Source organism: Eptesicus fuscus, chromosome 23 (genome assembly GCF_027574615.1).
Source record: "Eptesicus fuscus isolate TK198812 chromosome 23, DD_ASM_mEF_20220401, whole genome shotgun sequence".
NCBI classification, from domain to species: Eukaryota; Metazoa; Chordata; class Mammalia; order Chiroptera; family Vespertilionidae; genus Eptesicus; species Eptesicus fuscus.
In genome coordinates this window covers 25,100,340-25,126,201 of record NC_072495.1, presented here as the reverse complement: position 1 = coordinate 25,126,201, position 25,862 = coordinate 25,100,340, and the positions used below count along the sequence as shown (strand labels likewise).

At 46.0% G+C, this 25,862-nt stretch overlaps 1 protein-coding gene across 5 annotated transcripts in view; it reads right to left on the bottom strand.

The window, feature by feature from the left end:
• Window positions 1-4,242: 4,242 nt before the first annotated feature.
• Window positions 4,243-25,862, bottom strand: part of MTMR3 (myotubularin related protein 3) — an 87,763-nt gene continuing 66,143 nt past the window's right edge. For 2 of the 5 annotated variants that reach the window (XM_054712702.1, XM_028146758.2), the window contains 12 exons: window positions 23,311-23,516; window positions 22,667-22,798; window positions 21,575-21,686; window positions 17,672-17,867; window positions 16,450-16,635; window positions 14,011-14,181; window positions 12,692-12,837; window positions 10,640-12,056; window positions 9,477-9,587; window positions 8,918-9,006; window positions 8,116-8,142; window positions 4,243-6,294 (listed from right to left, as the gene is read on the bottom strand). In XM_054712702.1, coding sequence (XP_054568677.1) covers window positions 6,123-6,294; window positions 8,116-8,142; window positions 8,918-9,006; window positions 9,477-9,587; window positions 10,640-12,056; window positions 12,692-12,837; window positions 14,011-14,181; window positions 16,450-16,635; window positions 17,672-17,867; window positions 21,575-21,686; window positions 22,667-22,798; window positions 23,311-23,516 — 2,965 coding nt within the window. In that variant the 3' untranslated portion in view covers window positions 4,243-6,122. The remainder of the gene's footprint in view (window positions 6,295-8,115; window positions 8,143-8,917; window positions 9,007-9,476; window positions 9,588-10,639; window positions 12,057-12,691; window positions 12,838-14,010; window positions 14,182-16,449; window positions 16,636-17,671; window positions 17,868-21,574; window positions 21,687-22,666; window positions 22,799-23,310; window positions 23,517-25,862) is intronic. The other 3 variants (XM_008142446.3, XM_008142447.3, XM_008142448.3) reach the window with 3 other exon arrangements.

Genomic DNA, 25,862 nt, shown 5'->3' with positions numbered 1-25,862 from the left:
TCAATGTTTCTAATGGTTAGTGTTTTTTTCTCCTAAGAAGACTATGGCTAATGTAGGGCCAAATTTTTTTCCTTGTTGTTGGTTTTTTCCCTAGACATTTAATAGCTTTTTGTTGTTTTGGTTTTTTGTTGTTGTTGTTAATACTCACCTGAGGATATCTTTGCATGGATTTTTTGAGAGTGGAGGGGTGCGGGGAGACAGAAACAGGTTCTTTCCACCAAACTCGTGTTTTTGAGGCAGTGCTTTAGGGGTTCTCTGCAGACATTTGCTTCAAATGTAACTTTAAATATTAAAAACCATCTTTAATATGTACATGCAGGTGCAGAACGGGCATTCACTAAGGCTGCCTGAGACCTCACAGTAAGGCCTTCATTGCTGTGCTTATGTGGGCTTCTCAGGGTCGCTGATCTAAAAGGCTCTAGTTCAGTGCTGTGATCACCAGCCCAGCTGCAACTCCATGCTAGTGGCTTTCACCATAAAATAATTTTAGTGATTATAACCACTGGATGATTCTTACTTGACATGTGAAGGATAAGGACTGAAATATTCTATTAACCTGTTTTTATCAAGCATCTACTTCAGTCTTGTCAATAATAACCAGAGATTGCAGGCAAGCTGTGACTATTACCAATTGCAACTGATTTTCTATATAGTCAGGATTTTTTCTGCATATCATACAAATTCAGAAATAAATTGGATGTTAATCTGCACTAGTCAAAAATGCTTCCCCCGCAACCTCACTGATTTAGGACAGTGTTTTGACTTGAACTTAAAATATATTACTAGCTTGAATTGTCTAAGTAATTGTCTATGTATATCTGAAAGGTTACAAGGAAAACCAAAAGAATTGGATTATATCAAAACCTTTGATTTTGGTTAGGAGGGAGAAAGAGGGTTTAAGACTTTTGGTAACAACTAAGCTCTTTTCCAAGATTTCTGGCTTGGCTAACTCCAAGAGGACCAGGTTAAAGTGACTATTTATCTCAGGCTGTCTTCTAGAAGCACTGAAGAGGAGGGGTCAGGAAAGAATTTTTAATTCTAACTTTGCTATTTATTCACTGGGAACCCTGGATGAGTCTTGGCTGTGCCCTAAGCCTCAGTTTCAACAAAAACCAGGAGGTTGGACTAAATCAGTGATTCTGAACACCAAAACCTTTCTTCAAGTTAGATTTCACCTAGAAGCCGAATACTGAATGGGCCTGGGGCTCCCTCCCCATGAAGGCCTGACAGAACAGCAGGAAAAACATGACACTAGATAACCGAAGGCCTTTCACGCTAAGTCAGTACTCCATACCCGCTGCTGCCCCTCCCCACCAGGCCCTCTATCTCCCTAAGGGGCTGAGCTGATTGATCCCTCATACCCCACACAGCATTGGCTGGAGAACCTGACCCAGGGGCTACACAACTGCCTGGGGGTAAAAATGACACATTTATTTAGTTTTAAATGGTCACTGAGGCTACAGCAGAATCAATGCTGTTACAGTAGGCAAGCACTTACTGTCAGAAGCAACACAGTATATTTCTTAAACAGCATCCAAGCCTCATTGGTTACGTGTTTGTTTGTTTTCTTTTAATCTTATAAATCAATTGGGAGGCAGTTAAAGACCAATTTTAAATGCCAATATAAAACAAGTGTCACTGGAAATACAATTGAAATGCAACTGCTATGAGCACTATAAGTTAACTAAGAACTCGGGTCTGAATCAAAAGACTAAGTGGTAAATAAAATACAAGAGCAGCATTTAAAACCTTAATTCCCATTTTAGAGGGTGCCCTTTCCTCTTCCCATACCCTTCCTGCCTCTGTCCTAGCCAGAAAGAGCCTGTTAGACGGGTTGGCAGCTGGTATCTGCGTGGAATGAACTCTACACACAGGAGTGGAACAGAGTGTCAGTGCTGGTTATGTGCTCAGGACAGCGGACAGCAGGGCTCCTGTTTGAGTCAGAGGCTTAGGACGGCGGCCTCCTACTCCTGCCCTCCAGAAATCTTGTCAGTGACCACAAATGTTCTTAGAAAATGTAGCTGAGCAGCTGGGACTCAGCTACTATGTTATGCCAAGTTCAGATGGAGAGTCAGGGCCCTGCAACCTCTGGTTATTATAGCCCAGAGCCCCCCTTTTTAACCCTATTAGCCCTACCTCCGCTAATGCCGTCGGGTGGTGCAGCTGGGGACAGGCCACTTAAGCCAGCTAATGAAATCCTGAGAAAGCACCTTTCAATCAGTTCTCATTCTTAAAGGATCGATAGAGGGCAGGGCTAGCGTTAACTTCAATAGGCACGGGGTCTCCTCCTCTCAATGTGCAGCAGCCAAGTATATCAAGGACAATGGCCTGTAATCTTAATCCCCACTTGATATTCTTTAATAGCTAGAAATTACTTAACAAACCCTAAATAATTTCCACTTTGTTCATTCTCCTTTACATCTGCCACAGTACCTTTTTAATCCTTAGAATAGCCTTTGCTAACATAGAAATGAACAGGGAGCATATTAGCGAAATCACTGAAGAAAAATTTTCTGTACATCCTCACTAGAAAAGCCCAGTGGATTAACCCTATCATTTTGGGTCTGGGATGAGGAGGCCAAAGTATAGAAAGAAGGGAGACACTGACTGAGTACCAGGAGAGGAAAACTCAGAGCAGCTCCGTCACTGTTACTGCCCATTCCTTCAGGCCAAATTCCTCCACATGACGGCCCGACGAAAGCTGGCCTTGTCCTGGAACCACAGACAGCCATCTTCAAGGGCAAGTCCTTGCCTTCAACCCACGTTGTGCAGGTCTCTGCAGCTCTCCACCTGTGGGCATCAACAGACTTGCCAGGTTCTGTTGGTGTTTGAACTCACTGAGGGTTAAACCATGAGACCTCAGACACAATGGGAGCTGTGTGTAGACACACCTTGGCTAGGAGACAGTTTTTACAAATTGGTCTGAACAGACTGGTGGGCTCCCTGCTGGACTGAAGCAGCTGCGACAGCAGCTTCTCCTCCCAGAAGACAGGCTAATTCTCAAACAGGGGTGGAAGGCACTTGCAGCTTTCACCCTGGACCCAGCTGAGCTGTTTTCAGTGCTTGTGTTCTAAGCAGAGAGAACATCCATCCAGAAATTGACCCTGGAAAGCCTGCCTCAGAGTTAAGGCCCTCAGAGGGGCTCTGAGCAGGTCCCTTTTCAACAAAGCCCAACCAGCACAGCATGGAGATACTGGGCTGGGGACCCGAGCTGAGCACCACTCAACACCAGCCTTCCCTAGGGAAGGACTGCACAGCGTACCTCCCGAGGGATGCCCAACAGTGACACATGCGGAAAGAAAATCACCTCTCTGCGCAGAGGAAGAACTAGCCACGACGTGATGAGAAGCTACGGCCTTGCTCGGCTGGTTGCACACCTAAGGAGCAGGTTCCTCCCAGACCCCTCCCTCGTTAGGCACATACTCCAGTCACATCCCATTCAGTTTGTCTGAAGTCTCTCATCCAAGAACACACAAAAGCTCTATCTTTGTTTTGTTTTGTTAGTCCTCACTAGATTTTCCCCCCACTGATTTTTAGAGAGTGGAAGGGGGAGGGAGAGACAGTGAGACACACGTGAATCGGTTGCTTCCCAACTGGGACCAGGGATCCAGCCTGCCACTGAAGTACGTACCCTTGACTGGAATCGAAGCTATGACCCTTCAGTTCCCGGGCTGATGCTGTAATCACAGAGCAAACCGGCTAGCCCCGTGGTTGGCAAACTGCAGCTCTTTAGCCCCTTGAGTGTGGCTCTTCCACAAAATACCACAGCCTGGGCCAGTCTATTTTGAAGAAGTTTAAAGAATGTGGCTCTCAAAAGAAATTTCAATCTTTGTACTGTTGATATTTGGCTCTGTTGACTGAGTCTGCCGACCACTGGGATAGCCACCCTCCCCCCAACGTCTTTCCCTCGACTGCTACAGGTGCAGCTGATGGTCCTTGGGGAGGTGGGGTTAAGGAGCCAGAGCACTGGTTGCCCTGAAGTCAGAGCAGCAGCAGCAAAAAAAAAAAGCTTGGAGGCCAGAGGTAGTCTTGCTGTTGATGCTCAGTTGTTCAGATAAGGACCTGACTGCTGCTTTGGAAATGTTAGGGGCAAAACCACCAGGGAAATGTGTTTCAGTGCGTGGGCATCATGGGACAGTTCCTTGCCAAGGTCCAGAGTGGAAAAGAAATCTAGTTTTCCTTTGCCAAAGGGATAAAGGGGATAAATCAGAAGGGAAAAAATCGGAACGTGTTAGCAAATGCTACCATGCGGAACACTAAACTTTATTCACTTTATTTATATATTTAACAGTTCTAAAGTATTTACTTCTTGCTTTGACAAAAAATGAAAAATATAGGAGCACTGTCTGACTCCTCTTTAGGAAAAAGGGTTATATGTACAGCTACGGAGAGTTACGGCTCCTCCTTTACATACAAAGGAAAATATTAAAAAAGTGCTTCATTGATCAAAAAAGGGCTAAGAGCTGCAAGCATTTATTCACACTGTACATCAGACCCAAGAAACCCGTATCATAACCTCTTGGCACCTGTCACTAAGAAATGCACAATCTTCAATTAGACTGACTTCTCCCTTTCAGCACGGGAAGACCACACAGAGTGTGGAGAACTACACCCTGTTTCACGAAATTCAAACTCCAAACTCCGCAACCTGCTGCCACTGGGAAGTCGGGCTCGTGCTCAGGTGCTCTTGGCTTTGCCTGGATTGGTTGCTCCAGGGATGGCTTCTGGGCCCCATCTTAACCCTAGCCAGGCACACACAGGAGCCACCTTCCTGAGACAGAGCTTGTCTTTGAACAGGGAACCGCTTCCAGAAAGCGACAGGCGTTCCCTGGTCTCATCCCCACCACTCACCACAATCCGCCTTGTGACCACTTAGCAGCTTTAGCAGACCCAAGCATGGCCCTACCCCGCAAAGGGAGGGCAGGCACAAAACATGGATGCCAACCAAGATTACAAAGCACAAACCTAAACTCTCCACCCTTCCCCATACCCACCTCCACCACAAATATTCTTGATTTAAGGCTCTTTTGGGACCACATCCAAGCTTACTGAGGGAAGGTGCCCGGAATTGCTTACGGGCTGTGTCACTTCTCTGAGGACTGCAGTCGCCTAGTGGCCCTCACTGCTGGCCAGCAGCACAGGAGCAGGGCAGGAGGAGGAAGGCTGATTGTATGGGACACGCCCCATCTCCAGAGGCTTGAACTTTAAAAGGCTGATTCTACCCCTTCAGGGGGAGGTCCATGATTTGTTTTGGGAGTGGGGGAATTTTTGGAACCCTGAGTCTGGATTTCCCTGTGCTAGCCAAGACAAGAGATTGTTTGGGGGACCAGGTGCCTGGGCTCAGGGCAGGCTTTGGCCTTGGCCACAGCAACAGACTTGACCAGTCTGCACTCCTATGCCCCAGAGTGGGAAGCACTACACAGCCTGGCGAAGAGGCAGACCCAGGACAGTGAAGGGAGCCATAGATCAAGTTACACACAATCCCACGGGGAGAACATGCTGGCCACCCGGCCCCTCCCCTCTCACTTGCCTCAGAACATACACCTTCCTTCCCCCAAAAGCCAGTCTCCTCCGTCTGAGGTGGGACTGGCCCCTGGCAGGAGGGAGAGGGCACCCAGGGCAATGCTCTTGGGGAAGAGCTTCCAGCCTCCTCGGCAGCCAAGGTTTCCAACCAGCTCTGACGTGGCGTGAGGAATGGGCACAATGTTAGCACTGGCTCTGCCCGTGCATTTCTCAGGCCTCCACTCCCGACTCTGACCAGCCTCCTTCCATCCTGAGAAACCAGCCAACCCTCAGCATCGCCTAACAACAGGCAGCTTTATGTTTACATGGGGCCTGGCAATCTCTGGTATTCCATTAAAAATTTTTTCCTTTTTTCCCTCAAGACAACCAGGGGAGCATTTTTCTTTTGGGGAGGCAGAGGGAAGATGGAAAGGGGAGAAAAAAAAAACAGGAAAGAAAAATCAATCTACAATCCAGTGGTACATCCCAAATTTCTGTCACTCTGCACAGGTGGTTCCAAGCCCCCATTCCAAAGTGCACGGGCCTCTCGGTCTGCCAGGCTGCACGGGCCTGTCAGAGGAACAGCAGCTTGGCCTCTGCCTGCCCCAGGTCACGTAGCTTCAGTTTGAAGTGGCAGCAATGGGCTTATCCAGTTCAAGGTCAATGCTGGAGCTCGTGGGATGTAGGCTGCTATAGCAAGACTTGCATACTCGACTGGGTTCAAAGAGCTGCTGGCTGGGAACTGGAACCTTCTGATTACAACAACTGGAGCAGAATACATTCCCACAATTCCTTGAGGTGAGGAGAAGAAACAAAACAATATTAGTTTTGGTAGCAGATATGGATGGGGAAACCAACTTCAGAAGACGGGAATTAGTTGTGTGCAATTCAAATGTGGAGACTCCTCTAAAGTGAACTTTCGTTTGTCTAGCCAAGAAAAAGCCAAGCAGAGAGGGGATCCCTACCTATCAGTCACAGCCTCATCACTATGGCTCAAGGTTACCAGGTCTACAGGAGGATGTTGCTCAAGAGAGATCTGTGAAAGCAAATGAGCCCGGGGCAGAAGCAGCTGCTAGCTCTATGGGTAAGTCCTGGCCCAGGAAAATCCAGCGGCCACACCCACCTGGGCAACAGCCTCTATGTAGCGTGTGATCACAGAGAGGCCAGAGTCCAGTGGAACTCCCACAAGCCCTGCAGATGAGAGAAAATACCCTGCCCAGCTAGGGAGTGAGGAGCCTTGCCCAAAGGACCACTGCCCCAGAGGCTCACAGGCAGCAACAGCAACACGGAGAATAGATTGCTGCCATCTAGGACTGCTCTGCGTCCAGCATGCAAAGCCAGAGACAAGCAACCAGTGACAGACACATGCTCAGGGTGAAATGACAAGAACACGGATGAACACACATGCACACATCCCCTTATTAGATAGGTATCAGTCAATGATGGCTCACTCCCCTGCCCCCATGCAACTCCAGGGCTATCCGCTCTACCTGAAGGCCTGACTGGTACCCAGGCCTCATGCCTCCCCTCTCCTTCTCCACTTGAAAGCCGCCTCTGATGTGTGTGTGCAGCCCAGGTCTGCACACCCAAACAAGACACCTGTTCACAGCTAACAGGAAGGGAACTGGGAGGATGACTTTCCGCCCACCTTACAAACCCACTGTGATGGGCCTTACGGGACAAACCAATCCCAATGACCAAGAGCAGGAGACCGAGGAGCCTAACGCAGCTCGCCAAAGACGGGGAAAGCAGCAGAGGGAAATGCTTCTTAGCCACCATCACTCGCTATTTTTTCATTTACGTTCCTCAGAATGCAAACCCAGTACTGGATTAAGGACCAGCTAGGCACAGAGGAGAGAATACAGAATATCCTTTCAGGGAAAAAAAAAAAAAACACCACAAAAGGAAAAGTCTAGACACAGCGTAATGAAAGGACAGAAAACTAAAACACACAAAACTTCTTCTGGAATGCAGTACTTCACAACTCTGTTCTGAAAAGCGTAAGTCAGCAAGAACCTGTGGTTACACAGAAAAATTACCTAAATCTTTTTGAATATTTACATTTATTTAACACACCTGCTACAGTTCAGCTCAAAAGCCTGACATGAATTGGATCATTTAAGCTTTTCAATCTGACTTCAGGGGATCCTGACAGACCCTAAGTGGAGTTTTCCCTTCAAGTCTTCCATGTTAAAACAGTTCTCTGGAAAGACAACCTCTGTTCATTTCTGGTCTCTTTGGGAAGAAAAAAAAAAAGAAGAGCAGTGATGCTGTTTGACTTAGAAGTCATTAGCATTATTCTGGCATCTCAGAGAATGACTGCCCCCCCCCCCCCCAAAAAAAAAAACCCTCTAAAAATCCAACAGGTTTTTCCACAAGACCTGAAGCACTGCTGCTTGTCACAAGCAAGATGGCTGAGTGCAGGGCCGCAGCCTGACTCAGCCCTAATGGTCTGCTCAGCCGGCTGCTTTGGTTCTCCCGGAAACCACCTGCCTGCCTGTGCTCCCAGCCCCAGGTTACATCCCAATGGGTGCAGAGAGGGGGAAATGGCGCGTTAGTGTGAAGTTATTGTAGCTATGCAGACATCACAGACATGTTGTTGCAAATGCTCACCACGTTTGATCAACACGGTCAGTGTCCCTGCAAGGAGGGGAGAAAGAGCTCAGAGGAGAAGCCAACCAAAGACATTTGGGCTTGGGGTGCAGGGTAGGGAGATACATAGTCCTAAAAGTATCATTACTAGACAAAGAGGTGATTCCATTTTTTGTCTGGGATCACTCAGGTGTGTAAGCTGTACCACGATTCATATAAACTTCCTATACCAAGAACACTGACCATCCTCTAGTCACCACCCCAGGTGGGACCAAGCATCAGTAGCAACTCACTACCCAACCAAGAAGGAAGGAAGAAGTCAGGAGCCTAAAGGTTTAAAGACTGTCCTCCGCTGTCCAACTACTATCCCCAGCTACTTTTGCTCACCACCAGCAAAAGGAAACCAAGTTTGGGGTCAGGAAACGGTAAGAAGTAGGAAAAATGAAGTTCCCTGCCCACAACTGGAAAACTATTTTGCTCATAGCAGCCATGATGAATGGGAAGCAGTTTTATTTTAGGAATAAGAAATGGTGATTTGAGTGGTGACTATTGTTCCACCAATCTGGGAAGCAAAACAAAAAGGGACATAATTTGCACATTTCAAAATTCAGTCATGATCATTCTGAACTGGAAGAAAGACACCAAATGCAGTTCTGCAAACACCAATTTCAGAGGCACAAAGCGTGAGTTAGAAGTCCTATGGACCAGGGGGCCTGTCTTAAGACAGAATACTGCCAGCCAGATGCCTGCATCTCTCCAAGGTACAGGCTCCATGGACCAAATCTCAACCCCACACCCTGGCCCACCAAACCCCCAGTGGCACCTGCAGTGGTGTTTCCTGCTGGCGAGCCAGAAGGCGCTGTCACACGCATAGCAGTGGGCAGCCAGGTGGTCAGGGAGCCAACGGGTCATCTGTAAAACAGATGGGGCCAGGTTAGTAACAGGAAATGGGCCATCCAGCTGTTGCCAGCAGAGCCATGCTGGGGGCAGCAAGAGTCACAAAGACCAAACTGTCTCTGGGGGCACCAGACCAGCAGGTCTGATGTCAGCAGTACAAGAAAGGCGTCCAAATCATTTTCCTGGAGGGGACTCCAAACTCCCCTGAGATAAAATGGTAGGCAGCAGCAACTTGGGTCACTATGAGAGCTGGCCAAGCTCCAGTTCATACAGGCAATGAGGAGAGAGGGCCAGCTCGCTGAGTCTCCCTGGCTCAATAATTTTAGGCTCCATGGGGATTCACAGGCGCGGAGATTCACAGAGGCTCAAGGCTAAGTGTGCTATGAGGTGATTCCTTGCCCAGGGGAAGGGGGTAGGGATGGGGGTGGAGAAGAACTGCAAAACAGTTGCATGGATGGCACTCAGAACAGGGGCTGAGCCTGTACCTCCGTGTCCTGTTTATCCACCTGCTCCCAGCTGGCTTCAGAGAAAATCTCTGTGCTGCAGCGAGACAAAGAGTTCTGATCCAGATTGCTTTCCGAGTCGGGGATTGAAGTCTGTTGGCAAACAAACACAGCTGAAGAGAATGAACCTGGTCTCCTTCCTGAAGAAGAAGAAAGGGCTTGGAAAAGAAGAGGGAGCACTGGGGACTTTGGGTGGGCCTTGGTGTTAAGGCTGCCGAATCTGTAGGTACAGTACATCAGCCATCAAGAACTGGGTTGAGCAGGTGCAGAGACAGGGTTGAGCTCAGCTGGAAGAGAGATACACAGGTCTAAGGTTGTGTGCAATGATTCTGGGCCTTGGATTCCAGGAAGTGAGTGGGGCAGAAGTGACCAGGATGGAGTGGGAACTCAGTGTCAGCTGCTCCAGTGGGCCTGTCAATCCAACCCTGCCACTTACATCTGTGTGTTGAAATTGAGTGCTTTGGGCCTGTCCTCCTTTCTCTGAAGGACTCTTGGGAAAATGAGAAATCATTAGTGTGAAGGAAAAACCGAGGAGACAGTTGTAATTGAAAGTCATTGATGAGCCCGCCTTTAATGTACGCTGACTGCCTCAGAGCCAAGTTCACACTTGTCCATCAACACCGAATACTTGAACATTAGCACACCCAGTAAGAGACAGCCTCCTTGATAATCGCCCCTCAGTACCCCCACTTCGGTACCAGGTCCCATCAGTGCTAATGCTAGAAACCAACCACTTCTCCTGCCATCACCTGCCACAGAGTAGACAGGAATACCTGTTAAAGAAGAACCAGACCTGCACCGGGACAGCCGTGTGGGGTGGGCAGGACAAGCACTGCCATTTAATAGGAATGTTGGCCATTACCCTACAATGTCATTCTGCCCAGGAGTTTATGCCCTTCGATCCTCTCCCCAGAGTCTTGACTAACCCTGTAATGAGTGCTAGCCCTCTTCCTTATTCTAACTGCCTGAATAGGACACCCGTGGAAAGTAAGCAAGGCAGGAAAGAAAAAGGCAGACTGCCATTCACATGGCTGCCTTTCCAATTCTTTGAGAAATCTGTACAATCACCAGGCACCAGTCACAAAGGGTGTCCAGCCTCAGTGTGCCCTGTTTCCTTGGGCGGCCGTGAAGCACAGTGTACTCACCACTTCATCCCCAAAGTCCCCATTGAAGCGTAGAGAGCTGGTCAGATACTGGCTCTCCAGGCGACTCCTCAGCTCTTGGACTTGTTTCTTCAAGGTCTCCACTTCCTGTTGGTGGCCTGACTCAATCTGACGCAAGCGCTGTTGGATAGTGTCCGTATACACAGGCATGCCGTCATCGTCCAGGTGGCTGCGAGAAGGCTGGTCAGGGCTGCCAGCTGCAGATGGCCTCCCTGTCTGGCTGTGTAGCCACTTGTGGTGCAAGTTCCTCGAATGTAAGTGGGCAGAGCTGCAGCTTATAGCAGAGAGCTGGCAGCTCAGTGAGTCCTTGCTCCTACCAGCCTCCCCATTGGCGCAGTGACCGTTGGGGGTGGGGTACTCCTGGAGGGTGCTCAGCCCTGGGGGCTGCTCGGAGGCCTTGTTTTCAGTCTCTGGGATACCGTTGCACACAAGCCCCTCTTTACATTCAGCTACAGGCAAGGCACAAGGAGAGCGTGCTGGGCTGCGGGTGCTGCCAGGGGAAGTCCTATGCACCACAGATCCCACTGGGGGCCTCTCGGCCAGGCTCTTCTCTGGAGGCCTGGGCTCCACGGCCTGAGGAAGCACGTCCTTGCCACTAAGCCTGCCACTGTTTACCAGGCAAGGTCTGTGAGGAGGCCCACTGTCTGACTTCACTTTATCTTCCATTAACGTGTCCAAAGAACTGTCTGTGTGTGGTCCTCTGCCCTCCAATGGGACTTGGGAGAGCAGCGGAGAACTTGACTGTGAGGTACCATAACCAATTTTTGCATCAACTGGGATTGTAGTCATTGCTTCCTCCCTATCCTCTGCGATAGCTCCTATTTGAGGCTGTTCCACAGGGACCTCCTGGACATCCTCTCCCATGGGGGGCTCCTGGAGAGGGCTGGGAAGAACACTGTGCCCGCCCTGCTGGTCAGGAACACCCTGTGAGGCGAGAGGAAGGCTGCTGCCTGGAGGGCTCCTCAGAGCAGCAGGGTCCAGCAGCGATGCTTGATGAAGCACAAGGGCCGAGTCCTCAGGGGCCTTCCCCCCGCTGTCTTTATCTGAGCGCGCCTCCTCTGTGCCCTCCTGCATCAGGATGCTCCCCCTCTGGACAGGCTCCTCTGCCCCACTCTCCTCTTTGGTGGCCTCTTGCAAAATGTTCTCCATCTGCCCCTCAGCCACTCCAGCTGCAACAGAGAGCTCTGCGCCACCCAGCACTTTGGCTGGCTTGCCCAGGCCGTCAGGGTCAAGGGGCTCCTCTCCAGGACCAGCCAGGCTGCTTAACTCCAGGGAGCGCCTGTGCTGGTGCTCCTGCCACTTCTCATTCAGGCTTGGGTCGCTGCTGCGCCGGCTGGCGAGAGGCACCGTGTTGTCGCAGGCTGTGGTCAGATTGTCAAACGATCTAGTCTTCGGTAGCCTACAACAAAGGAAGTGGGGGAAATGAGACTCTGAGGCTGATCAGATGGAAAGTAGGAAACAACAGATTTTTAACAGCTTGTCATTTCATAACGGGGTCCATTATAACTACTCAAGGAGCTATGGCGTCTCTGAAGTGAGGCTCAGACTGCTAGAAAGGAAAAGCTCCAGGACCAAGCCTTCTGTAAGTCTGCAGACTTCCTCCTGCACCACCCTCAACCCCATGCCCAAAACATACAAATAAGCTAATAGCAAATGCTATTTTAAGAAGTCGTCCTTTATGATACTACTGTTTTTCAACTAGTGGCAAAGGAAAGTAAGTACTGCTAATTTTCTGATATATATCATTTTAAATTAATTTATTACTTACAGTCTGAATTCAATAAAGTTAATTCAGTGGCTGAAACTCAAGCCAGAAGGTCACAAGGAATCCAGAGGATTTACAACATCACTGAAAAACTGCTCAGTGCCTGCAGCAGAGCGATGTAGTGGCAGGACCCACTGAGGCCTTATACCTTTCCTGAGGAAACTTCCGAGAGCTAAGAAAACATGTGGAGCCAGGCAATGTCAGGATCTCTGACCAACCCTGGGCATCCTCACAGAGGAATAAGGCCTTGGCATCAACTCTGGGCTCACCGGCTCAGGAGTGGGTCATCAGGGCTGCTGCCAGGGGCTGGGTATGGTGCACAGCTGTCATCCACAGGGGTGGATGGGGATGGGCAGGGCAGGTACACTGCACTCCACAGCATCAGGTTACGCACATGGCACACAGGGTACAGCACCTGAAGAGAGAGTAGAGGACACAGGTTTCAATTTCAACAAGTCCTCAGAGATATCTAGAAATAAAGGCCAAGAACAAGCACCAGGCTGGAACCACCAGCAGTTCTTGGCCAATCTCCAAAGGAAGTTAGCATCAGTGGATACAAGTCTATTTCCCAAGAGGGCCTATATAAGTTTAGACTTTTGGCAACATTTTTCACCTGAGAGGCTCTTGTAAGCATGAACACTTAAAGTGCTTCTTTAAAAATCCATTTCTCAGGTCACCTTTACTGAAAGACTGACTCATCAGCTTAATTGGTTGCTTTTTCTACATAAGAAAGTGAGTCATTTCACTAGATAGTGACTGTTCCCTGGTACAAAATCTTGGCTTCAGAAGACACTGACCTATTTTATAGGATCATTTTAATTAATCATGTGACAAGGAGGGACATTTCTTCCTGTAGTGTTACTTTCCCAGCAGGCACAGTGAAGGAGAGAAGCAGTTACCTCAAATCTTTCCTCTCTACTTAAATGTAGTGAAAAGCACATTAATAGTCCAGCAAAGCAATAAAACCTCTGATTAGCCTCCTTTCCATTCTTTAGAATTTAAGTTGCATTCTGACAAAAGGAACATGACCGTACATCAGCACACAGATGTAAGTGCCTCCTTTTCTCGGCTTAACAGAAGGTATTCCTTTGAGGAACAGAGTCTCAGAGGGAGGGCCTGCCAGTTCTCCATGTCGGCACAGAGACGGACACACATGCTAATGTCACCGCGTTTTCTCTCTGGAACAGAAGCTGCTGTGGACAGCACCGCCGGATGACACTGTAGGTGCTGGGCGACTGGTGGCAGCTCCTGAGCTACCAGGGCCACCAAGGCCGGCTCCAGTGCCTCTACCACTCACTGGGCAGAACATGCTAGGAGTAAGTGAGCTCTGGCGGAGCTGCCAGGGGAGATTCGTGGTCCCAGTGGCAGAGTTGTATATGAAATCAGACCACCCCGAATAAAAGTGGTCAGAAGCAGGTCAGAGCATCACTAGAAAACAGGTCTTTCAGGACAAAGTGATAGGAAAAAAATGAACCAACCCATCCAGAGACCACAGAGATGCCTTTGAGAAAATAGTCACTACTCAAAAAATGGCCCCACCAATAAATTCCTTCTGCTGATCAGAGAGGAAAGACTGAAGGGTACATACGGCTTCTGACTGAGAGGAATACAGTAGGTTTTTGAAAGCCTTGTTGCCTGCCCGCAGCAGCGACCACACGGAGCATGTCCGTTCCTGAGTATGCTTTTCCCCTCTCTCCTTGGCGTTGTTGCACAGGAATGTTCCAAAGAGGCAGGAATAGGTATGTTGCACCAGTTTCACCTATGGGAATCCAATGAGCAAAATCAAGCAATAGGGTACATGATTCTCTGGGGCAAGTTCTTCCCAGACATCCCTGAGAGCAGTTCCGTTCACACTCGGTAAGGATGGGAGAACCAAGTAAAACCACGCAATAGCCACCTCCTAACAGTGCCAATTTCAGAGTGCCAACCCCAACCACCATGACTCCTAAATCGAAAGAGCAAAGACCTAACTGGCATACCCACTCCTCTTGCCTCCCTGACAAACAGTCTCTGAGGTCCCAAGTTAACAGCCACTCTCAAGAGTGACAGCATATAAACTGCATACAGAGCAGGTCAGTGTGCAACCCAAGTCTGAACTGGGAGCACACGTCTAAATGCTTTCATTCAACAAGTGGTTACTGAGCATCTCACATACTCCAGACGTTTCTCTAGGGCTGATATACTCAATAATCAGGTAGCTCTCCTACCCTGATGGAGCTTATTCTAGTTGTGAAAGAGGGATGACCAGTGGTATGGACAACAATAGGCAGAGGAAGAGGGACAGGGCAGTGTGGGACAGCCTCCCAAGACTGGACGGAATGAAGAGCGGTCATGTGGGTATCTGGAAGGGAAATGCTCAGCAGAGGTGACAGCAAGCACGATGGTCTCAAGGTGAGTGTATGCTTGTGATTTCTGAGGAACAGATGGAGGCCAGTGGGACTAAGGACACCGCACAAGAAGAATGGCAGGAAATGAAGCTAGACAGATAACCTCCGAGGGAGACCTGCAGGCCATCATTAAGGACTTTGACTTTTACTCTGTAAGATGGAAAGTTGGAGGTTTTTCAGCAGAGGAGTAACATGGTCTGTCTTCTGCTTTAGAAGGATCCCTTTGGCTGCTGGATTAACTCTTAAATTGGGGCAGGAGGTGATGGTTTGGATGAGTGTGGAAACAGTGGAGACAGCAGTAAGTAATCAGGTTTTAGATGTATGGTGAAAACAGAGCTGCAGAATTGGGAATGTAAAAGAAAGAGAGGAAATACAGACAGAGAAGCAGCCTACAGGCTGGGCCTGGGGCATTCCCAAATTCAGAACTGGGCAGATAAAGAGCAACTGGCAAAGGAGACAGAAAGGACCGGCTAGTGAGGTAAGGAGAACTATGAGACAGCGCATGCTGGAAGTCATTTGTTTCAAGTGTTTCAAGAAAGAAGTGATTAAACTATGCCAAATATTAATGGATCAAAGATGAAGACAGTCAAAAGGTACAAACTTCCAGTTATAAAGTAAGTTATGGGGATGTAACATACAGCATGGTGACTATAATTAATTAATACTGAATTGCATATTTGAAAGTTGAAAAGTTCTTGATACAAAAAAAATAACTATGTATGGTGAAGGATGTCAACTAGAATTACTGTGGTGCTCATTTCACAATATACACAACTATCGAATCATGATGTTGTTTACCTGAAACTATGTTACATGTCAATTACTCCTCAATTTAAAAAAGAGATGAATGTACACAGACTGATGGAATTTTAAATAAATGGGAATTAAGTATTTTTTAAAAGATGAAGACTTAGAGCTTATCACTAGATTAGCAACATGAAGTTCACTGGGCACCTTAACAAGAGTGGCCCTGATAAATTGGTGTTGTGAACACCTGATCGGAGTAGGTTTAAGAGAAAATGGAAAGATAAGATTTTGAGATAGTAAATGTAGAAGACTTGAGCTCTGCTGTGAGGAAATGAAGTAAGAGCTAGAGGGGGCTGCAGGACTGAGAAAAGTGTGATGAGATGAGAGCCACTACACCATGTTTGTATGCTGATGGCAATGACATGCAGAGAGGGAACTATCCATGCTGCTGAGCGGAGGAGAGGAGACAAGAGCTGGTGGACAAATTGGGGGGGGGGGGGGGGGGGAAGGAGAGGCCTGCTGGAAGAAGGAAGGGTAGTGTGTTGTCAAAAGGGAAGGACAAAGAGTGTGGGACAGATAGAGGGGGTTTGGCAGGTGAACTGGAGAGAGCAGACAACATACTATTGATTCTATTTCTGGCTGCTATTTAAGGCTTCTATCATCCATTTTAAAAGCTTAGTTTAAACTTTAAACCTACTCAAAGACTATACAAACCTAGTACACCTAGATTCAAGGAATAAACACTTGTTTTTTTACTGTTGTTTTCTTAATTTTTAAAATGGGAGAATGACCCCTCTTAAATTCTAAAAAGGATACACAGATTCAAGTGAAAACTGGCCCACTATCATTTGTATTGATGCCCCCAAAATGAAGAATCATATGCCCAAACTCACAAGGAATGCTTCATTGAACTCAAAAGAGCAAGGAAATTGCCTCTGAAGCTGATGAACACAGTCAAGCCACTGCAGAAACACTGGGCAACGCTCGTTCAGATCATCTGAGTTCTCCCCATGGCCACACCGATCAGCAAACTTGTGACCAAAATCTAGCCACTCCATCTCCACAAGGACCTGGAAACCCTGCAGGGAAGCACACAAGAAGGACCATTGGTGCTTGTCTGTCCAGACTGTGACAGTCCTGAGCCTGGTATCACTAGCAGTGAACCCTTTAACAGCCTCCCACTAAGCCCATCCAAAGAAGCCCTGGATCCAGCCTCAAGGCCAAAGGCTGCATCCCTGATAAGGTATGTTTAAGCCAATTTTCCCATTCCCTCAACTTTGTTCCATAATCATCAAAAGGGTACTAGGCCTTTCTTGAGTTAAATGTATATTTTTAGCCTTCACTCACTATATAAAAGTAACTATTTTCGCCCTAACTGGTTTGGCTCAGTGGATAGAGCGTCAGTCTGCAGACTGAAGGGTCCTGGGTTCGATTCTGGTCGAGGGCACATGCCCAGGTTGAGGAATTGATCCCCAGTAGGGACGTGCAGGAGGCAGCCGATCAATGATTCTCTCTCATCATTCATGTTTCTATCTCTCCCTCTCCCTTCCTCTCTGAAATCAAGAAAAATATATTTAAAAAAACAAAAAGTCACTATTTTCCCCTAAATTTCTTTTTTACTTTTTAGTGTCTTTCGTGTTATACCCACAAAGAAAGTAATGTTTGTAAAATCTTTCCTAACCTCTGATTTACATATGTTCGGGTACATTTATGGTTTTTCTTACATTTTTAACCCAACAGGAGGTTATTTCAGAGTAGAGCTCTTTCTTCACAGAATACTGTGGTAATACTTATGACCACAATAAGTATACCAAGATTCTCCTATAGAAGCCCCATTTTCTTGGGGTAGGGAAAACTTTTCCAAGTAGGTAGACTACAAAGGAAAATATGCTATATTCTCAATACTTGGTTATCTAAATCTGCACAATTTAAGAGGCAAGAACTGTGGTAGGCACCACCACAATTTAGTTCAAGGTAAAGGAGCAATGATTTAAAACAAGAAAATTTCACTTTCATTAGACCTAACCACACAACCAAAAATGATGATGATAAAGCCCTCTAATGTGTCCCCGACTCACCCTGAAGTACCAAGTCCTACTCCCTGGATGCACCCACCTCTATGGTTCGGTAATAAGGGTCCAGCAAGAGCTTAGCCAATGCCACAATCTGGGGGGTGCGGTCCCAGCCATCAGAGCAGTGCACTAGCACTGGTCGCTGATCTCGATCCACAGCATGCACTACTAAAAGTGCCGACTTCAAAAGCACAGATAGGTGATGGAGCCATTTTGTGCTTTCAAGAGCTGAGAGCCAACTATAAAAATAAAAACAGAAGGGGATAAGGGAATGCTGACTCGTCTCATTACTTCACTGTGTCATGCCAAATAACCATCAAATTAAACAGCAATTCCCAAAGACTTTCCCTTCAAATAAACATTGCCAAAGCAAACAGAAAACCTGTCTGTGTCTTCATAAAACAGGTACAAAGAGGATGCCCAAACCCGACTATGCAATAGAGCAGCGGTCGCCAACCTTTCGGACCTCAGGGACCACTGGTTGGCGACCGCTCCAATAGAGGAGAGCCTTAGAAATAGGGCGGCCATCAATAGGACCATTTTTTGTTTCAAAAATCTTATGGCTAATTTCCCAGGAAATTAATATTTAACATTTTTCAGTCTGTGATAGGTATATACCCAGTTTAAAAAAACATATAGTTCTGGAATCTTCTCTTGAAGAAAATGCAGCCACTTCTGAGATGTAAAACAGAAGATATTTAGATATTTATATTTAATGATCAGCAACTTTATCCAACAAGTTTTCAAAAAAAGTACAGAAAATTCATTTAACAGAGACTGGATTCAGCCAGGATCTAGAAGACCCTTTATTCAAAAGGTCTTTAGGAAGTATCAGATCACAAGAATTGCCCCTTGAGAGTAATCACAAACTGATCACACTTGTCTTTTAACTGTTGACAATTTGTTTCTTGTCATGAATTCCACCCTCCTCTCCCTCCCGCCCCACACCCCCCAAAAAAGCTCTCTGATTTCTCCAAAATGCAATCAGATTTGTATTAAGACCACAGTGAGTCAGAGGAAGAAATAAGTACTTCTGCAAGGGGGCTCTGAGAGGGCTGTTGCCAAGACTACTATAAACAACTATGAAACCTCGGGGAATGAGTGTGAGTTTTTGGAATAATCAAAGGAGGGGAGGTGAATAGACAACAGAATGTAGTGTATAAGCTTTGGTTTCATATGGATTAGCTTGGTCTACCAATCAGACTCTAGATCCTCGGAGAGTGGACACTGTATCTCAGGCATAGCTGAAAATCATGGGTAAATAAATGAACAAACAAAAAAGCAAAACTCAAAACATTCTATCTCTAATAGGTACCCAGAAACATGTTTTGCTAATGGATCAATTGTTTATTCTCATTCCTCACACAGTCTTGAAAGAAACTAAAAGATAAGGCACGGGAGAGAAAACACTCCATTATTTCCTGGCCCCTGGAGAGACAGTCAGCGAGAACGAGTGTAAGGTTCTCTTGAACCTGACTAAACTAGTCACTCGCCAGCTGGTGTCCATGCCTAACAGAGAAGCTGCACTACAGCTGTGCCCACCACGGAGGGGCTGCAGCCGCCACACGCTTGTCCTCCTCTAAAGTGGAGCAGGAAGATGCCGTGCCCTAGCCTCCCCCGCCACCAGTGCTGGGAGGCTTGTTTACGGCTGGTCCCACCCCTGCCCTCGCTTCCTTTTTCCTCAAGGGAGGCATCGCACAGCATTATCACTTGCTGCCAAAGACAAAGCTGGAGGGGGTGGTTGAAGGACTGAGTGAAAAAGGTGACGGGATTAAGAAGTACAAATCGGCCCCCTAGCCAGTTTGGCTCAGTGGATAGAGCGTCGGCCTGTGGACTGAAGGGTCCCAGGTTCGATTCCGGTCAAGGGCATGTACCTCGGCTGTGGGCACATCCCCAGTAGGGGCTGTGCAGGAGGCAGCTGGTCGATGTTTCTCTCTCATCGATGTTTCTAACTCTCTATCCCTCTCCCTTCCTCTCTGTAAAAAAAATCAATAAAATTTTTTTTTTTTAAAGTACAAATTGGCAGTTACAACATAGTCACAGGGATGTAAAGTACAGCACAGGGAATACAGTCAATAATATTGTAATAACTATGTATGGTGCCAGGTGGGTACTAGAAAAGTTGGGGGGAACACTTTGTAAAGTATTCTAACCACCATGCTGTATTCCTGAAATACATACAAAATAATACCAAATGTAAAAACTATAACTGAAAAATAAAATTAAAAAAGAAAAGCATTAACTTCTGTACTTTATTTTTATTTTTTATATTTTTACTGATTTCAGAAAGGGAGAGGGAGATAGAAAGAAATATCAATGATGAGAGAGAATCATTGACTGGCTGCCTCTTGAATGCCTCATACTGTGCATCGAGCCCACAACCCAGGCATGTGCCCTGACTGGGAATTGAACCGTGACCTCCTGGTTCATAGGTCGATGCTCAATCACTGAGCGACACAGGCCAGGCAGCATTACCTTCTTTAAAAACCCCCTTCCTACCCAGACATTCATTTGGACCAACCTAGTGCTAATTACACCCTTTGTACTGAGTTTAAAAAGTGGCTTGCCCTGGCCTGGCAGCTCAGTTAGTTGGAGCACCAATGTACACCACGAGGGTGTGCATCCCATTCCTAGTCAGGACACGTATCTAGGGTGCACGTTCCATTCCCAGGAGGGGTGCATATGGGAGGCAACCTACTGATGCTCCTCTCTCATATCAATGTGTGTGTCTCTCCCTTCCTCACAATCTAAAAATCAATAAAAAACATATCCTCCAGTGAAGACAAAAAATAGCTTTCTAATTTTAATATATGGAAGGTTAGAGATCAGGTAGTGTCGATTCTATCCCTTTCATTTTATAGATAGGAAAATGGATACCCACAGATTTGGCCAAAGTCATACAGTGGCAGATCTCCCGAGTCCTCCTTTCTCTGTCCCACCTTTAAGGAAGGGAGCGCTACCAGCGGGGTCTGTAACTGCACAGCACGTGCAAGCTGCTAATCCCCAAAGCAGAACATCAAGCTCATTTCTCCCGTCAGGCTTTTCCCCACGGACAAGTGCTTCACCCTCTGGGCTGATTGCAACTGTGATGAATTTAATCATTTGCTACCAGGAGTTAGCACAAGTGCTTCAGGCAGCCATTTGATTTAATAAATCAAGGAAAGAAGGCTGCAAAACTTGATGTGATCGTGAGTCTACTAAATAGAACCCTATTAGAAGAAACAGCTATGGGCTCCAGCACAAATACCAGAAAAGAGAAAATTCTCTCTTCTTTGGCACCATTTCTGGCTTCCTGAAATGTAAAGCAGGGGCTTTTAAATATTTATCTGTCCATATTTGTTTTACAGAGCATTCCTTCTAATTTACCTTGTATTCAAACATTCCCTTGGGAAGAGGGAATGTTATTCACCTTCCTCACTGTAAATGCCAGGCATTCATTTTTAATAATCAATAAAAATCATGGTAATATCCTTAGTAAATGAGAGGGTAGTTTAAAAATCATAAGCTTATATAAAAAGAACTGACCTAATAGCAAGTTTTAAAAAGTTTAACCCTTTTTAGAACACGACGAATAAACTTTGACTCTTCATGGTAAAACATCCCAGTTCATAGCAGATAAGTGTCACTACATGATGTCAGAAACCAAAAAATTAAATTACTTTGGGCCAAAAGCTAATGTAGAAAAGAAGAGTTTTCAGAAAAAAACAAGAAAGCAATACTTCCCTTCTGAGGGCCTCCGTTTGTTATGTGCTGCACATGTTAAACCTTTCAAAAGGCTACATTTTAATCCCAGATCCTCATTTATGCTGCCATGCTCCTAACACTGAAAGAATACCCCCAGAGACTGACAGTAAAACTGAAGTTTACCAGGAAATAGAAGGAACCTCTGAACTCATTTGGGGGGAAAAAAGGCAATGCAAAATTAAAGCCAAGGCCAGGGTCTTACTTTCCCGGATCTGGCATCTGTGTGCACAGCAACCGCAGAGACTGAAAACTCCTCCGAATTGAATGAATATTTGCCATCCCCATAAACACAACTTCACAGTTGGGGTAATACTCTGGAGAGAAAAACAGTAAGTAGAATACAAATACGTTAAATTTAAAGCCCACATGGCCAAATTTAAAAGAAGCAAATGGCAATAAACAAACCCACTGCAGCTGCTAATGGTACTGCAGTGTTTTGAAGCCTATATTAGCTCAGTCCTTTATTATGAGTAGAAAACAGTGCTTGAAATTTTACCTGTTTTTGCAAAAAGGAAGGTTAGATTTGTGAGGATACTGACATAAAATAGAAGCTGTTACTTAAAAAACATTAATAATGAAAATAAAAAGATCTATATACTCCCATCTCACCCCCAGGTGTACTTCTTGGGCCTCCGCTAACTTGGAGCTCTGGAATCTCTGAATAAAACCTGGCAGAGCAATGCATTTCATGCATTCAAATTTCACCTTGGTACCACTGCTTTTAATTTTCAGCTTAGATCCCATCTGAATAAGGAGTCTGGTGCCTCAACTGGCTCCATCGGCACACAACTGGCACCAAAGGGTTCCTTCTTTGGAGAAAACCGGCATTCACACAGTGGGCATGTCAGAGGTTAGGAGAGAAGCACTTTGCTAGAGTTTTGTATTTACTGCTTCGATTTCCACGAGAGGTTTTCTAAGTGAAAGGCATGTGAGGAATTTCTGTAAGACAAGTGATGAGCATACCCACTTGTCGAAGGCAACACAAAGCTCCTAGAAATTGAGCCACTAAAGAAGCTGCTTCCAAATAAGAACAGACCTTATTACGGGAGAGGACCGATTTACCTCATCACCTAAAGGCTGGCACAAGGAAGGAGGATTATTTGGTTTCACTGTACCTCCTCTTCCACTTCTCCCACGAAAAGAGCATAGTGGTAAGAATCCAGAGCCCTGGCTCTCTCAAGATGGGCTGGGGAACATGGCTGCCTTTCATTTCACATCAGGAAGTAAGACCCAGTTGGGCGCAGGCTGGACGCACGAGGAGAGAATGCCGGGGACAAAGCACTGTCCCTCTCACCTGGGCACTCACAGCCACCTCCCTTGGCTCTGTTGGCAACCGCTGCAGCATAGGAACGGGCATCCAAGATCAAAAGCTTCTGCGGCGGGATGGCTGAGCTCTCTGCTCCGGAGGCATGTGACAGAGAGGAATCTAGGAACATCAGGAGTGGGGAGGAAAAACCAAATGAACCTGTCCCTTCCAGAATTGTGCAAATAAGAACTCCAGACACATATTACAGTACAAAAAATAAACTAGAATTACGTTCAATCCCCAACCAGAACTCTTGGCACATGCACTTCTTTTTTGTTTTCTACTTTGCTAATAATCTCCTATACCTTGTTTCTACAACGGTAGTCCTTTAATGCAGCCTGGTGAAAGTTCCCTCCATGGTCTGGAGAAACTGCAGGTCCCCTACCACATATATATTCCATTCTTGTTACTATGACAAGAAAGACCCCCCAAAACAAACAAACAAACAAAACATGCCACTTTAGTCTGCTTAAACCAAGTTTGAAATAGGGGGTCTTCTTGTTCATTGCCAAGACCCATGAACCCTCATTTTCTAGAAAACAAATTCTATGTTTTATAAGGAAAAGGCCATTTCAAGAAAAGGTTCTCAGATGCTATGAAAATTGCTGCCGTGGGTCCAGGAAGCACCTTACCAAACTCCACATCAGAAAGGTCTCCTGCGTTGGGAAAGTCTCGAGAACTGTTCCTAGTTGACAGCTTGCTGCCACTCGATCGGGAGTTGGAGGCACAAGCTTTGGCTACTGACTGCACCAGGTGCTCATCATCAGCATTTCGCCAGCCCCACCAGCTGACCTCTGGCTGCCCACAGCGGGCAATGACAGCTCCATTGCTCTGGTGCCTGTGCAGGGAACAAGACGGCAACTGTACCATCCAAGGCCCCCTTCGGATGCTCTGTGCTCATACCAAAGGGGAGGTGAAAGACGCACTGGCTTCAGTCCTCTCAGGGCAGACATCTCCGACAGCAACAACAACAACAACACCTACCTAGACCTTTCTCAATTATCCTACCATTGTAGAGCTCTTTGTAGAGTTACCAACAAAATAATAAACGTATCTTCTTAGAGAAAACAAATTAATATGCATAAAGCAAATGTCTGTATCTTTAAATTTATTTTTAGAAAATAGGGTTAAAAATAATCTACAGATACTACACTGATTCTCCTAATCAATAATGAAGCATTGTTCTCTCCTTCTTATCTGCACCTGAAAAATTTGTTTCCTCACTGATCTCTGAAGGTCCACTGCAGCAACTGGCTGGCTTGGGGATTATTTTCAAAACAAGATCTCCCCTTTGGGACTGAAACACTTACCTGGCCCACAGTGAACTGCTTGACAAAATCTCCTGAGATTTCCTGAGTCACAAACTGCTCTTATTATAGGCAAATAGCTCAATGAGCCAGCTACCCTTCCTTAAGCTCTTAGAAGGAAATGAACAGCATAAACCTCAATAAGCCAAACTCTCATAGATCCTTTTCCAAGAAATAAGATCAGAATACCCATAGTCTAAGATTCTATTAAAACCCAGTCTTTTCCTAATTAGGAATTTTAGTTAGGCAATTTTAGTAATTAAAAAGTTATAATATTATTTGGCAATAAAGAGAAATGAAGTCCCAACACATGCTACAACACGGATGAGCCTTGAGTATGATATGCTAACTGAAAGAAATCAGTAACGAAAGGCCACATTCTGTATGATTCCATCTATATGAAATGTGCAGAACAGGCACATCTAGAGACAGAAACTAGATTCCTGGTAACCCAGGACTAAGGGCTTTGGGGAGTGACTACTAATGGGTCTGAGATTTCTCTTTGGGATGTGAAATGACTAAAACTACCTGTAAGGATGGCTGCACAACTCTGTGAATCTACTAAAAAAAAAAAGAAAAAAAAAAAGAAAAAAAAGCTCACTAACTACATATTATATTAAAAGGGAAATGTACAGGACATCTCCATAAAGCCATTTAAAAAAATTATCAAAGAAATCAGTTCACTGTAAACACAAATTAGTAGAATAAAAAGCTAAGTAAGCAAAAAATTTAAATGTCCCTCAATTCTATATTCTAGAGGAAACCATCAATGTCTTACTCCCATTAAACTTGTTTCTGGCCCTAGCTGGTTTGGCTCAGTGGAAAGAGCGTCGGCCTGTGGACTGAAGGGTCCCAGGTTCGATTCTGGTCAAGGGCACTGCCCGGTTTGCAGGCTCAACCCCCAGTGGGGGGCATGCAGGAGGCATCCAATCAATGCTTCTCTCTCATCATTGATGTTTCTCTCTCCCCCTCTCTCTTCCTCTCTGAAATCAATAAAAAAAGGTATTTAAAAAAATTGTTTCTAAACACATACATGCATACACACATTACACATATGTAGAGCAAAGATGAATTTAAGCAACACATACTTTTGAATCCATTTGTCTTCTTCAAGGAATGATGTGAGAAAAGATTTTTGTTTTTTTTTTGTGTTTTTTTTTTAATATATTTTATTGATTTTTTTACAAAGAGGAAGAGAGAGGGATAGAGAGCTAGAAACATCGATGATAGAGAGACATCGATCAGCTGCCTCTTGCACGCCCCCTACTGGGGATGTGCCCGCAACCAAGGTACATGCCCTTGACCGGAATCGAACCTGGGACCCTTGAGTCCGGTTTCGGCAAGATTTTTGTTTTTAATCCTAAAGCTCACAAGCAATACATTAAATTTGGTAATAATCAAATTTCACTGGAACCACCAGTTTGCTTGTAGTTTTTAAATCCTCCCTTATTGGGAGACAAGTAGTTGCATATTACCAACACGCTCAACTGGCTCACCTGAATGAAGCCAAACTGAAAAAACACCCCTCACTGATGTTAAAATGCCTACTAGCTTCTGATCATAGGTGCTGGGTAACCAATGAGCTGAGGGGGATGCCAAACCTCTAGAAAGGTTTGGCAGGACCTTTCCTGGACACCTTTCTCTGCAATGCTGCCCAGAAGTGCCCAGGAGGAACGGTAGATGGCACTCTTCATCCATTCACGGCTATGGCTTTATAGTAGCGAGATGCAACTTGAGCTACTGCAGTGGGCAGTTTTCTGCAGTCTTCTCAAGTGCTTTAGATGCATGAAAGAGAACTAAAACACTAAAGCTAAAAATCACTAAAGAGCATTTCTATCATTTTCACAAACAGAACCATAAAAAATATAAAAATTAAA